General features: G+C 34.5%; 1 protein-coding gene across 3 annotated transcripts in view; it reads left to right on the forward strand.

Moving 5' to 3' along the window:
* LOC148942623 (dual specificity protein phosphatase CDC14A-like) overlaps nt 1–11618 on the forward strand; it is an 89219-nt gene extending 77601 nt beyond the window's left edge. For 2 of the 3 annotated variants that reach the window (XM_089102769.1, XM_089102768.1), the window contains exon 12: nt 10210–11618. In XM_089102769.1, coding sequence (XP_088958895.1) covers nt 10210–10258 — 49 coding nt within the window. In that variant the 3' untranslated portion in view covers nt 10259–11618. The remainder of the gene's footprint in view (nt 1–10209) is intronic. The other variant, XM_089102770.1, reaches the window with a different exon arrangement.
* Nucleotides 11619–14512: the final 2894 nt, after the last annotated feature.

Genomic DNA, 14512 nt, shown 5'->3' on the forward strand with positions numbered 1-14512 from the left:
TTCAAAATCCCCCCCCCCCTTCTGAAATCTTACGTTTTTATGTGTTTTTCTATAATCTGTCCTCCCGTGCATGTTTTGGACCATACTTCACAACTTGCCCATCAGTCCTTTTCAGTATGTACTCCTTTCTCTCTCCCTCCAAGGGGTACTGAACTTTGATAAACATAGATAAACTTTGTCTTTTTCGTATTTTCGAATTCAGTAACAACATATTGTTCAGGAACAACATATTTATCAGTTATATACAGTCATATTAGTTAGGCTACCAAAACAGTGATAAAGCACGGATGTTTTTGCAGATACAATCTGGATGAGAGGCTTTAAGACACTTCTCCCCGCTAGGCCATTAAGAATATTCTTCTGCTGGGTAGCAAGAACGTTCAAATTGAGGGAAAGTGGTTGTTGCCCCCCCCCCTTGCAGAGGGCCTGGGAGACTAAAGATATTCAAAATTTGTTAACTTTTGTAATATTATAAAACATTTAGCGCTTTTGTCAAGAAATGTTTTCTAACTTCTTTCTGCAACAAAAAGTGTGCCTCCGTATCCACCGCAGTCCTCCTTCTCCTGGAAGTCCTTGGTGCGCAGCCTAAAGAGCCAACAAAAGAAAATCCAATATGTGGTTCTACATTTTATTTTTCTAGATAAAAGCTCTATTTTTCATTATTTATTTTGTAGCCTAGATATCAGCTTTATTTCTTTTTTTGCTTGTTTGCAGGCCTAATAAACATGTTGATGTTGTTTGCACTGATTTTTACTGATCGCAAAAATTCGGAATACCGTTTTAAATTTAAATTATCAGTATTTAACAGTTTTTAAGCGGGCAAAATCCAAGATTTTATGGTTTTTTTTCTAAATTAGGAAATAGTTGATTAAGGAGAATATGGAATAAACTAATAGATATGAAATAGAAATGAAATAAACCTGAAATAAACTTTCAGGTATGAACTCGGAGCCTAAATTATATCCAAAGGCGATATTTTCATGCTCCTTTTTCTATTCCTTCCCCATTTCTAAAGGCTTAAAATTGCAAAGAAGACAGAAAGGCTTCAGATATATACGTATATATATACGTATGTATACGTATACGTATATATATATATATATATATATATATATATATATATATATATATATATATATATATATATATATATATATATATATATATATATATATATATATATATATATATATATATATATATATATATATATATATATATTTATATATATATATATATATATATATATATATATATATATATATATATATATATATATATATATATGTATGTATAAATTTATTTCCCATCATAAATGTAAAATACAACACTGATGGAGTATAAAGAAAAAAAAATGGAAAAAAAAAAAAAAAAAAAAAAAAAATAAATTCTTAAAAATACAAAAAAAACCAAAACACAGCAAAACATAAAATAAAAAAAAAAAAAAAAAAAAAAATACAAATAGGGGCAATTATCAATCAATCAATCAATCAATAAATTTATTTCCCGAAATACACACATGATGTAAACTCGGAGTAAAAAATTAGACGGTAACAAATTACATAAAGGCACTAAACAAGGTATTCGTCGGATCCAGCGACTTCTCAAATCGCAGTCTCCGTTCCGCGATTGCTTTAAAAGGATCTGTGACCCCATATACAGAAACCAGGCACCGGTTTCTGGCCCAAGAAGGTATGCCAAGGAGGAACTTGGCATACCGAAAAAACAACGTTCGTAGCGTCTTCTTATCCGAGATAGTTAATATACTCCAAAAGGGTGATAAAGCAAGCAAAAGGGGCATAGCAAATGCATTGTAAATTTTTGATAATATACTTCTTTTGTATCGAGCTTTACAGGGAACAAGCATACCATATGTCTTACGAAGCTTCGAACCAACAAATTCTAGCAAAAGCGATCGGGTATGCCTCAGATCACTCCCAATCGGAAGTCCAAGGTAACTGATACTTGGCGATAGAGGTATCGGATGACCATCTAGACAAACATTATTCGGGGAGGGCCGGTTACGCGATTTACCAAATGCGACACCCTCACTCTTCTCAGCATTAAACTTCAATCCGATTTTCCTATACTCAATACATAAAATATCAAAATTTTCCTCTATACCCGAGACAGTCCTGCTGAGATTCAATATATCGTCAGCGTAGTTCAGAAGCGACATATCAAGGCCTCGGTAGATAAATGTCGTGCGAACTATTCATCGTTCTATTCCTTCCCCATTTCTAAAGGCTTAAAATTGCAAAGAAGACAGAAAGGCTTCAGATATATACGTATATATATACGTATGTATACGTATACGTATGTATACGTATATATATATATATATATATATATATATATATATATATATATATATATATATATATATATATATATATATATATATATATATATATATATATATTATATATATATATATATATATATATATATATATATATATATATATATATATATATATATATATATATATATATATATATATATATATATATATATATATATATATATATATATATATATATATATATATATATATATTTCTTTTCCATAGCTGGTTAGTTCGGCTTAAGATCTTTCATTCTACCCATGGAAGAAAGAGTTTTCCTTGTTTTTTTTTTAAGATGCAGGGCTCCAAACTTCCGGTACAGGGTTTTAGACGATGAGAAATCGATTGCATTGTATTTCTGAACTTGTATTTCTCAACATTTTGTCCCTTTTTCGGCAAAAATCTTATTTTGCGGCACAAAATGGCAGAAAACGGTCAATTGGTGTGGTGTGATCTCTTTTATTTAGGAAATCACTAGATATTATAATTACCGTTCAAATAAGCCCTCTCCCAATATTTCACTACCACTGGTTTGGTTCGATCATCCTTGGGTAAAAAACGAAGAAAAGGAGACCCATCAGTAGTATTTTTTCTCTTGTTTTTCAGGGTGGTGTACTGTCAATCTTCAGTGTAGTGTTTTCAACAATTTCAGTGGTGCACTTTAAATTTCAATGGCTGCCGTCTTGAACGGCCTCAAGCTCTTCAAAATCCCCGAAAATTAGTTCTCACAATAAACTTTTACTATTAAGATGAGCCTATACAATAGTTTTCATTCCTGAATCACCTTGAGATGAAATTTTGCTTACTAGACAGCTTTTTCAAAGAGCTTTTTCCAAATTATGGAAACTATGGGCTGTAGTTCACTTTTTATCTAAAGCTGCGACCATGGTGTATATGAGTACGGGGGGGGGGGGAATTTACTAGTTGCTAAACTTGTCTTTAGATAAATTGTCACCCATATAAATGAAGGGAGAGGTGTGGGGGGCTACTAATTGAAAAAATTATCTTTGCTTTAAATTTTTGTTTAGTCAACCCCAATTTTCCAATTGTTCAGAATGCTTAAGACTATTAAACCTTTAAAAAGAAAATAGGAAACTGAGTGGAGAAGTAATTTTGTATGAGACTCCACTTTACCCCAGAATTGTTGCTGAAACCCTTCGTACCAATCGACCAATTCACGGGTGTAAATGCCCTCCCTCCTGAATATAAACCTTTAGGCATTTAGAACGGTTCATTATAACTGGCAACCTTTTTTTATTTGATTTGTCTTTTACTTTTCAAATTTTGTTTTGATGGAAAGTATTTCCTGGCAAGTTTGGCTCAGTTACGCCAATTAACTGGGTGGATTTTCTTTTTTTGAAGAATCAAAAAGTAACTTTTCAAAATGTAGAGGGATCTTCAAAATCAGATTTTTTAAAATAATGGAAAAAAAATTTTTATACGCCTCCCCTTAATAGGCGCTCCTGTCAAAATATCTTCTATTAGGTTTTTAACATGGCCTTTGCAGGAACTACTAGGGGTTATAAACAATGCATTTTTGCCGACTTAAATCACTAAACGCCCCTAACTCTAGCCGCCATTGGCAAAATAAACGAAAACTGTCACTACTGTAGGATATCACAAGGAAGCTGTAAAATCTAGAGTCTAGATCCATTTTTCTCAAAGTGTGGTACGCGTACCCACAGGGATACGAGAAGAGTTTGGGAGGTACTTTTTTTACAGGAGATTGGTGAGGATATGCACCTTCACCATCCAAAGAACTGGCTATTGGACAGGGAACCGTGTCCTTCATTAAAATTAGCAATCAGAGTACCAAATTATGACGATCTGTCATCTCAGCACAAACAATATCATCCCTGTCATTGACACAAATAAATTTTATAGTTTTAGATAATATAATACAACTGTATAATATAATATAACTTTGGATAATAAAATATTTATTTATGTTTTGTTATGAGTGACTTCATTTCTCTTTTGGTATGATTTTGCATATGTACTGAAAAAATGAAAAAAAAGAAATATAGTTTGATTGTTATTAAAATAAGCCCGTTTCTCGCGAAGGGTGGTCAGTGTTCCGGAAATCATGGAAAAGGGTACACATATATCTAAAGTTTGGAATACCTGGTTTAGATGGATAGATAGATAATTGTATTCACTGCCAAAGGACCATAACACAAATAGACAATCTAAAAGTAAATAAATTGTATTCAAAATTCCAGTATAAAAGCACTAAATGGTTTTCTCTGAATTAAGGCTTTATTGATTAATTTTCTCGTTTGTTAATTACGCGGAGATAACAAGATATCCAGAAGTAGCACACCTATATTCTCTGTAAACTTTCCCTTTTACATGCTAAGGAAGGCAGAAATGGAATTTGACCGTTTGAATTAGTTAAATAGGAATTTACACAGCCTTATATATCTTTAAAAATTAGAAAATGTTGAGAATTCAACTTTTAATGAAAAAAATTTCTGTCTGCAAGTTATGCAGTTTTTGGTTTTAATGGGCACTAAATTTAAAAAAAAGAAATGTGGTAATATTTATCAAGACAAGCCAATAAACAGATGGCACTAAACAGATTGTTAATGTTATAATCTTGAAGGACAAAAAACAGGCGAAAATGTGGTACGGTACCTCAGCTTGACCCTTAGTTCCTATCGCACCTTCAGAAGCACACAAGACGTTAGTAAGTAGCCTTCGAGACTTTCCTTGAGTGAATCGCATAATAGATGTCTTCCCACTCTGGGATAATACTCGTCTAAAGGGCTCTTCCGTCACGTTCGTACGTCCTTAGGAGTGTGTTTTATTTAGTCATCTTTAGTGACGATGCCTTCCGGTTATCAGTGAAGGAGCTTTTTTGAAAGTCTGTGATCTGGCATGTGGAGAATGTGTTCATAGTATCGCTATCTTCGTTGTCTCACAACTGAGGTGATGTGTTGTTAGCCTTCGCGGGTACGAATCTCGTTATTGCTGACATTGGTCTCCCCAGCTGATCTTGCGAAGGCAGTTATTGTAAAAGGCGGTAATGTTTTTCTGCTATTTTGCAGTTAACTTCAAGTATTCCATGAGCGTACCGCCAATCAGCAAAACTTTCCTCAAGATGAAGCTTACAAGTTGAGCACCATTTTTGTTTATGTTGCTAAGTCTGTGGTGTCCCATAGCTTCAGGGCAATAGGATCTGTCTTGGGCAGCTTTTACATCGAAGCCCCCTGCAACACAGGTGACGTCGTCGAAAGAGACCGAGTCGATCACTGATTGAAGGTTATCGTAAAATTCGTATTTAACGGCATTATTTGTGGGTGCATATTCAGCGATAATTTGGCTTGGTTAGAAGCAAGTCTTGCATACAGTATTCATTGACTGACCAGTCTTCATGAGCATAGGACGTTTCAATATTTGGATCTAGAATTGATGCAACTCCGGCAAAGTGACTTTCAGTTTTTCCGCCGTATAGGACTTCAAACATCGTGTGTTCACCTCAATCATCGCTGATTTTCTCCTCGACATACCCTTTCTTTTTTGCTTCTGACACAATGACTATGTCGAATTCGAACTGGTGTGCGTGTGATTTTTTTTTTTTTTTTTATGATTATTTTGTTTTTCAAGTTTTTTATACATGTTTTATTTTATTGCAATTATTTTTATCAGTAGTAGTCATCTCGTTCAGAAGTCATGCAAGATATTTCCGTTTGATAAAACATAAAATACGCATAATCTTTTAAGCTTGAGCTCAATAAAGCCAAACAAGAATCGGTGGACTTTAAACTCCCTCTAAACACTGTTCTAAAATTCAATAGCATTATTCCTGAAATAATCAAGAACAGCTATAGGGATAAGAGATAGGGAACAAGGCAATAAAATGTCTAACAAGAAAGACATTTACTATAACCAATTAAAAAAAAAAACTCTCCTAAAAAATCATTTTTTAAAATAAATTTAATTTAAATTTTGAAATTATGATAATCATATAAAACTAAATTTTAAATTAAAAAAAATACACGACCGTAAATTACTATTACAGAATAAACGAAACCCAAAACTAACAGTAATTAAATGAGCAGTTGGAGCAAAAACATACAACAAGTAATGATATAAATGAATAAATAGATCTTAAAGCGATTAATGCTTAGATTGAATATGAAAATCAAGCTTAAGACGAAACTTAAAACGAACAGAAATTAAATAAACAATCAATGCAAACAAACATACAATAGATATTAATGCAAATTAATAAATAAATCTTAAAACGAGTGAAAGTTAAATTGAATATGCAAATGAAGCTTGAAACAATCAAAAATCACCACAAACAAGAGTTTGGGTATGACCTCCTTCTCTCACTGTAAAAGTCTAAAACCTACTGCGTCTTTAATAGTAATTTCTGGTCGTTTTGAGTTTGAATTTTAAAAAATATTTGTATATGCTGAGCTTAAGTTTAAAATGGCCTTTACTTTTCTTTGAAAAACTGATTTTTTCGGAGAACTTTTTTTTAATTAATTTTTGTTCGTTTTTGATTGCAAAAAATTTCAAGTTTTTAAAAACTCCTTATTTCAAAATCAAACTTAAAAAAAAATCAAATATTCATCAAGGTATCAAAACTGTTTTTAAAATAGAAGGACCGCAATGAAATGATGGGCTTGTGTCAAACTTTGACTTTTTATTTCATGGTGTTTGAACTATTTTTAAAAAAATTGATATCTCTGAATTCTCATCGGACAGGTTTGGGGGAAGAGGGCGTAGGGGGACTAGATTAAGCTTTGGTCTCTTTTGACTTTAAAAGGGAACTAGAACTTTTTATTTTCAATCAAATGAACCCTCTCTGAAGTTTATACGAGTATCCCTTCTATAAAAACCATATAAATCCCCAGAGTATAACTTACAACGCCTGTCCCTCGGCCCTGGGAGGTTGTGTCGACCCTGGAGTTTCAATATCCGATGCTTGAACTATTTTTAACAAAATGGTCACCTGAAATTTTTATCGGATGGGTTTATCCATCCGATACGCCCGAAGGCGTGGAGGGCGGGAGGGGCTAGTCACCCTCCGATCTTTTTCACTCTGAGAAAATGAACTACAACTTTAAACTTCTGTTCAAATAACCCTTCTTCGAAATTTCTGTAAGCAGGTCCTACATGATAAGCATATCTACCCACAGAGCAATACTTAACATGTCGGTTCCAGCCCTGGGGGGGTTGCGTCAACACAGGAATTTTTCTCATAGAATTTTCGTACTATTTTTAAATAACGTGTTATAAGTAAAGGATTTTTGTCACGCGATCTTTCAATTTTTTCTAACAAAATAGATACCTCAAGTTTTTTATCAGATACATTGGGGGAGTAAATACTTGGGTGGCCAGTTGCTGGCTTTTTACTTTTGACTCACAAAAAGGGCTGTATTTCAATATCAAATCAAATTAGCCCTGTCTGAAGTTTATACGAGTATCCCTTTCATACGAACAATATATGCCCCAAGGCATACCTTACAACGCCTGTCCCCGGGCCCTGGGGGTTGTGACGACACCTGAGTTTTTGTTATCTGACTTTTGAGAAATTTAATACCTATCTCAAAATCTCAAAACTTAATGCCTACCTCAAAATTTTATTGGATGCATTTGGGGAAAAGGGGCGTGGGGGGCTAATTGCCCTCCAATATCTTTTGACTCGAAAAAACTTAACTAGAACTTTCGATTTCCAATCAAATGAGCCATCTCTGAGTTTTTTACGAGCATCCCTTCAATAAGAATCATATATTCCCCAAGGGCATAACTTAGAACACCTCCCCTCAGGCCCCTGAGTTTTCTGTGTTGACCCCTGAGTTTCCGTTATATGGTCTTTGAACTAGTTAAAAAAAAATATCTCAAAGTTCTTATCGGATGGGTTTTAGGAAAAAAGGGCGTGGAGGGGGGGGGCTAGGTGCCCTCCAATCTCTTTTGACTCTTAAAAAGTTAACTAGAACTTTCAATTTCCAATCAAATGATACCTCTTTAAAGTTAATACGAGCATCCCTTCCATAAGACCCATATATGCCCCCAGGCATAACTTTTAACGCCTGCCCCCAGGCCCTGGCGGGTTGTGTCAACACCGGAATTTTTGTTATGTAATCTTTGAACTATTTTTAACAAAATAGCCACCTTAAAACTTTTATTGGATGCATTTGGGAAAATAGGGTTTAGGGGGGGGGGAGCTGGTTACCTTCCAATATCTTTTGACGCTTAAAAAGTGAATTAGAACTTTCAATTTCCAGTCAAATGAGCCCTCTCTGAAGTTTATACGACAATGTTGTCTATACAAAACCTTATATGCCCCCAGGGCATAGCTTACAACCCTTGCCCTGAGGGCTGTGGGAAATTAGACAACCATAAAGACATCATTTCCAGAACTTAAAAATACGTTTAATGAAATGGCTTTCTCTAAATTTTCATTGGATGTGTTTGGGGAAACGGTTGGCGTGAGAGGAGTTTCAGTTGTCTTAAATTTAATTTCGACTATTAAAAAGGGACTAGCCCTTTGAATTTCCAATCGAATGAGCCTTTTTTGAGGTTTCTACGACACCGCCTTCTATAAAAACCTTATATGCCCCCAGGTTGTAACTTAAAACCCTTGCCTTGAGGGTTGTGGTTGAGTGTCCTCCCCAAAAACATATTTTCTATCTGAAAATCAACTACGCTGAACAAAATGGCTATCTCAAAATTTTGATTGGGTGTGTTTGGGGGAATGATGGGCGTGGGGGGGGCTAGTTGCCCTCCAATCACTTTTAACTATTAAAAAGGGCACTACCCCTTTGAATCTCCAATCAAATGAGCCTTTTGTGAAGTTTCTACGACAACGCCTTCTATAAAAACCTTATATGCCCCCACGCAATAACTTAATACCCTTGCCCTGAGGCTTGTGGGGGAGTGTCCTCCTCAAAAACATATTTTCTATCTGGAAATCAACTACGCTGAACAAAATGGCTATCTCAAAATTTTGATTGGATGTGTTTGGGGGAATGAGGGGGGGGGCTAGTTGCCCTCCAATCATTTTCGACTATTAAAAAGGGCACTAGAACTCTCGATTTCCAATCGAATGAGCCCCCTTTGAAGTTTCTACGACGACCCCTTCCATATGAAGTGCCTCTGGGAAAAAAAAAATAATAATAAAACATTGGAGCTGTATGGCCTTTACTATAGGCAACGCTACAGCGTTGCTGTCTCTGATTCGGATTCACTTAAATTTTTTTGCTCCCTCCCGTAACACAAAATTCGAAGCCCACCCCCCCCCTCCGCTTAAACTTTTGCTGAAGGTTTTAACCCGGTCTTCCTGACTTCAAACACAGCAAGCTAGAGAAAACAATACTGCGTATATAGTTGGCACATTTGAATGGAACATATTGTTTAATACAACACAAAGAAAGGAATCTTTTGGCAATAGCTAAATCAATCCAATCTTTCATCCCTTAATTCTATGACTATCTACCGTAGTTCTGCCCTATGAAAGACCTATGGATGGATTATAAGATAGACTTATCTATCAACAGATGAAATGACATCATTTTTATACAATCCTAAAAAGGCCTTTTCCCAGATTTGCCTCTCAATTGCTCGGGCTATTTGTCTTGGCTTCTTCTAAAATTAGCCATGTCTTGATGGCTCCAAAATAATTAATTTTAATTTAGTGTGAATTGAAATCATTTTTGATTTGAATTGGAAATCAAGATTGCAGGCATTAAGACATGGCTAATTGTAGAAAAAGCCAGGTGTGTGCCGTCACAATATTATGACATAGATGGGGTTGACAGACAGCGAATTATTATATTGAGATAACTATGTGTTTGCTGAATATTTTTCTACTTTCCTTGTTTTTTATTCCTCTTTTCTTCTTACAGGACAATAGCCACTCGAAGCTCAGGCTCTAAGCCACAAAATGCCCGGTGAATAAACAAAGATCAATGAGTGGTGCAAAAATGGATGGTGCATTGTAATGCCATATTTAACTTTTTTCTTACTTGGTAGTTCTATGTCAGTGTTTTTGCTATTTAATTACCTTTCGGAAACTAAAAAGAAGCTTTCGATTTGGATAATTACCCTTATTATTCGAAAACGTATAATGGTTCAATCGTGTTATTCAGTAATTTTACGAAGTATGTTCGATACACGTTAAGCCAGTGTATTTGGTATTTTTAGTCCTATGTTATGTTTGGTGTTTTATTGTGGTGGGTTTTCTTATTTTTTTGAAAATTTGAAATTTAAAAATTTAGTTTTTTTAAATTGGTTTTTGAAATTAGCATTTGCACTCAGAATTTTCATTTCACTTGGATTCTGAAAATTGTTAGTTCACTTAAAAACACAAATCTAGATGAATTTTGTGGAAAATATACGACAGTATAGGAATAATTTTTAGCTTTCCAGCCCACCCCCTCGCTCCTTTCCTATGCGTATACCACATACGCACGCACACAGAATTTGTGCCGATATTTTTTGGAGCTCTTAATTATTAAAATATTATCCAAAGTAGTAACAAACTAAACAATTTCTTTGAAATTCTGGGTTTCCGCTTTTTCATTGATACTTTTTTTAGCCTTAAAAAATGTAAACGGTAGAATCTTGAACTCAAGAGTGGTTGAAAATAATTGTCTTGTCAAAATATTTTTTTTCACAATCATACTATCATAAAATATAGAGTAGATACACAGCTGGTGGCAGCCCTGGTCATAGCAGATATTGGGCTCTCCCTTCGGCAGCTTTCAATCAAAACGGGATTGTTTGTAGTTGTATTTTATTCGAGACCCCGATTACTATTCGAGGATACCCTTCGAAATGGCGTCTGGCCAAGCTGAATTTTCAAAAAATTTAACACAAATACACCATCCCTCCTTTTCAACTAAGGATTTGCAATGGCCGCTTAAGTAGCCCACTTTTTTATTAAAGAACTTACAGTGGCTGCCTAATGGACCTTCGTCCATTTCAACTATTTCTGAAGCATTGCATTTTTGGCAGCGCCTTTCAGGCCAGCATCAACACGGTTATTGCTGAAATAAAGAAAAGCTGCAGAAAACAATATTTTTGAAGAGCCACTTAACAGGGGAAGATATAGCTTAAAATTCAAGTTATACCATATAGATCCAAAATCTTACAGAACCTCACTTACTTTAAACTTACAATTTACGCATGCTCACTAAAAATTTCCGAAAAAAATGAACTACATAGTGAAAAAAAAATGCAAGAATTACTAAGGGTCGTAATCAGGAGCGGATCCAGGATTTTTTTTCGGGGGGGGGGGGTTACTAATTTTTGACTCAGTTTTCGATTAATTTTACTGATTTTTACCTAGGTTTTACTAATTTTCGACTTATTTTCGACTCGGTCAAAAATTTTGGGGGGGGGGGGGTTAAACCGGGTACCCCCTCCCCTGGATACGGCCTTGGTCGTAATTGTGCCTTGGAATAAACATCTCGTCCAGTTAAAAGTTGAATACAGACATTTGATTCTTAGTACTAATGCTAGTGAAAAGGGGGATGTGGGGGGAGGGGTATGCAAATAGTCTATTTCTATAAATTGGACATGATTGCCGCTGGTCGAAGAAAAAAATGCTTAGAAGACCTTCTGCCAGTCTCTGTCAAAACAGTTTTCAGTTCTTTCTAAGGTTAACGATGGATTTAGCTTCTATTTTCAAAGTCACTTCTTTTTTTCTGAAAGTTCAAGTGCTGGAAAACTCAGAAAAAAAAATTCTAATTAGTCTGCAAAATTGTGATTTCGACAAAAATCACCATGAAGGAAAATAAATCACAAGAGCTAGCGGCAAATCGTTAGGTCTGGCAACGCTTAAAGAGGGGGTGATTTCAGGCCATAAACTTTGTCATCGCATTTTTATGAAATAGTGTCAGTACCAGACATTTCTATTATATTACTAGACATTACAATTACTTTTACGAGTGCAATAATTTTTTATTTGTTTTATTTTTATTTACTTGTATTTTTAAGGAACAAGGCCAAAGACAGCTTTTTTAATTTTTACTTTGTTGTTATCTTTAGAGTGGTTAGTAGATTGAAAGTTTTTTATGGTTTGTAGATTAGTATGGTATTACTGACAAAGGCTTAATATGAATTTTAACAATACTTCATCTTAGTTGGCCGTGTCATGGGTACCACCAAGGAGGAGCAGGGGGGGGGGGGACACAACGATTCCCTTTGGAAAAAGGAATATAATACAATTTTTCTTCTTGCATAGCCCGCTTTACATCCCTCCTTTTTGTCCTCGGGTATATTTATAACCCAGTTATTTTAATTTTAATGAAAATCTTATTACCAATTAATTTTTTTAAAGTGTCTTTTAGTTTTGGCAAAAATGACAAAATCGAAGGGAATTTAGATACGCCCCTTTTATTTTTGTTCTGACATTGTCTTACAAGGCAGGACTCAAAATACTATCATTGTGGAATCTACGTAAAGTTAACATCTCGGAAAAGAGTTGTGCTAAAAATGTTCTCTAAAAACGGGACTGGTCCTAAGTAGAGACAAAATGGGAGCAGAAATTCCGGAAGAAGTTCCAGTTTTATATTGCATACTAAACTGTAAATTCAATTCCAACACTTTGTTGACCTCCAAAATTGAAGAGCGTAAAAAAAATGATATAACATCAACACAAACTGGGTATAAACAATATAACACAAAATATAAATGTAGATACTGGCCAATACGCATACCCAATATGTATTCTGATAAGATACAATAAATTTTAAGATTAAACAGGCAAAGATATCTAATTTTAATAATTCATTGGAAATTAATTTGCATAAAATGTCATCACAGAGGAACAGAAAGATGAGTTTCCTATATTCCTATTGGAAGAAGTGTGCCTTAATTTCTTTGGTTGTAATTTGGTGACTTGTAAGCTAATCATTTCAGTTGTGGCAAAACATGTCACATTTGTGACAAAACATCTTTAGTTGCGGTTTGGTGACTTATAAGCTAATCACTTTAGTTTTGGCAAAACATGTCACATTTGTAAAATAGTACTTGTTAATTATTCAGAACATACGCAACATTTTTATGTGTAGATCTGTAAAAAGCGGTGTCATATTTCATAGCCACAAGACTTGGGTGACAGAATGCATTGGACTTGTATAATTTGGGCTATATATTTGCACATTAAGGGGGGAGGGGTCAAGTATTTGGACGGCGTGAAGTTAGAAAACAGTTCTTACTTCATAATATACAGAATAATTGTAGCTAACATATTTTGCATGCATACCCGCTATACTTAATCCCCCCCCCCCTCCTAATGTGCAAATATATAGCCTAAATTAGACAAGTCCAGTGTATTCTGTCACCCGTCACATGTCTTTGTGGCTATGAAACCGGTTTTCTCATACTTGAGTATTTTCGGAATAATTAGCAAGCATCTGTAAAGTTAGTGATAAAACAACATAGTTGTGATTTAGTGACTTATAAGCTAATGACTTTGTTTGCGACAAAACAAGCCAATAAAGTTCAATCCATCAGTTGTAACGTTTGAATAGCCCCGTCCTTTAAAACCTGGTTGGATTATCCTCATTACAACTTTCATTAGATCGAGCAGTTTTCAGTCTCTGGATTTTTATTCAAGTGATCTCTCTGTTCTTCTGTGATGTAATTCTTCAATATTTCCTTTTCCTAATAAGATTCTCCGCTACGTCTCCTCGCCCATTATGTTAAATGTTTGAAATCGGCTATTTGTTTCAGAATAGTTAGGACTAGCTTGCTTTCTTTTCATATCTTTTCTATCAATTAATTTTGTATCTTTTGAAGTCTAGTTTTAGATGAAATTTGCAAGTTACCCCTATCTCTAGTTATGATATTCTGAAGAATGGGCCAAGTTCATTACTCCAAATTCATATTTTGAAATTAACGCGTATCACAGCTAGCTTGTTTTTACGATATAATATGAATTATTAAAAACTCGTGCACGATTGAAAATTCGATGTAAATTGAACTGGAACGTCCCCTGGATTGCCCGTTTTTCGTTTATAGCTCTTGGCGGTTTTCATTCAGAAGCAACAATTTGTAATTTGGGCTAATTCAAATAGCTGTGTTTTAGATAGCTACTTTAATAGTTATTTTCTGGTTTTATTTTATTTATCAATTGTTCTTTTTCCTAATTTAGCTCTAAACCCAAAATGTATTATGATTAAGTTTCATGTTCGAAATGAG

The sequence above is a fragment of the Artemia sp. Qi Xiang Cuo genome, chromosome 16, assembly GCF_049724085.1.
Source record: "Artemia sp. Qi Xiang Cuo chromosome 16, ASM4972408v1, whole genome shotgun sequence".
Classification (NCBI taxonomy): Eukaryota; Metazoa; Arthropoda; class Branchiopoda; order Anostraca; family Artemiidae; genus Artemia; species Artemia sp. Qi Xiang Cuo.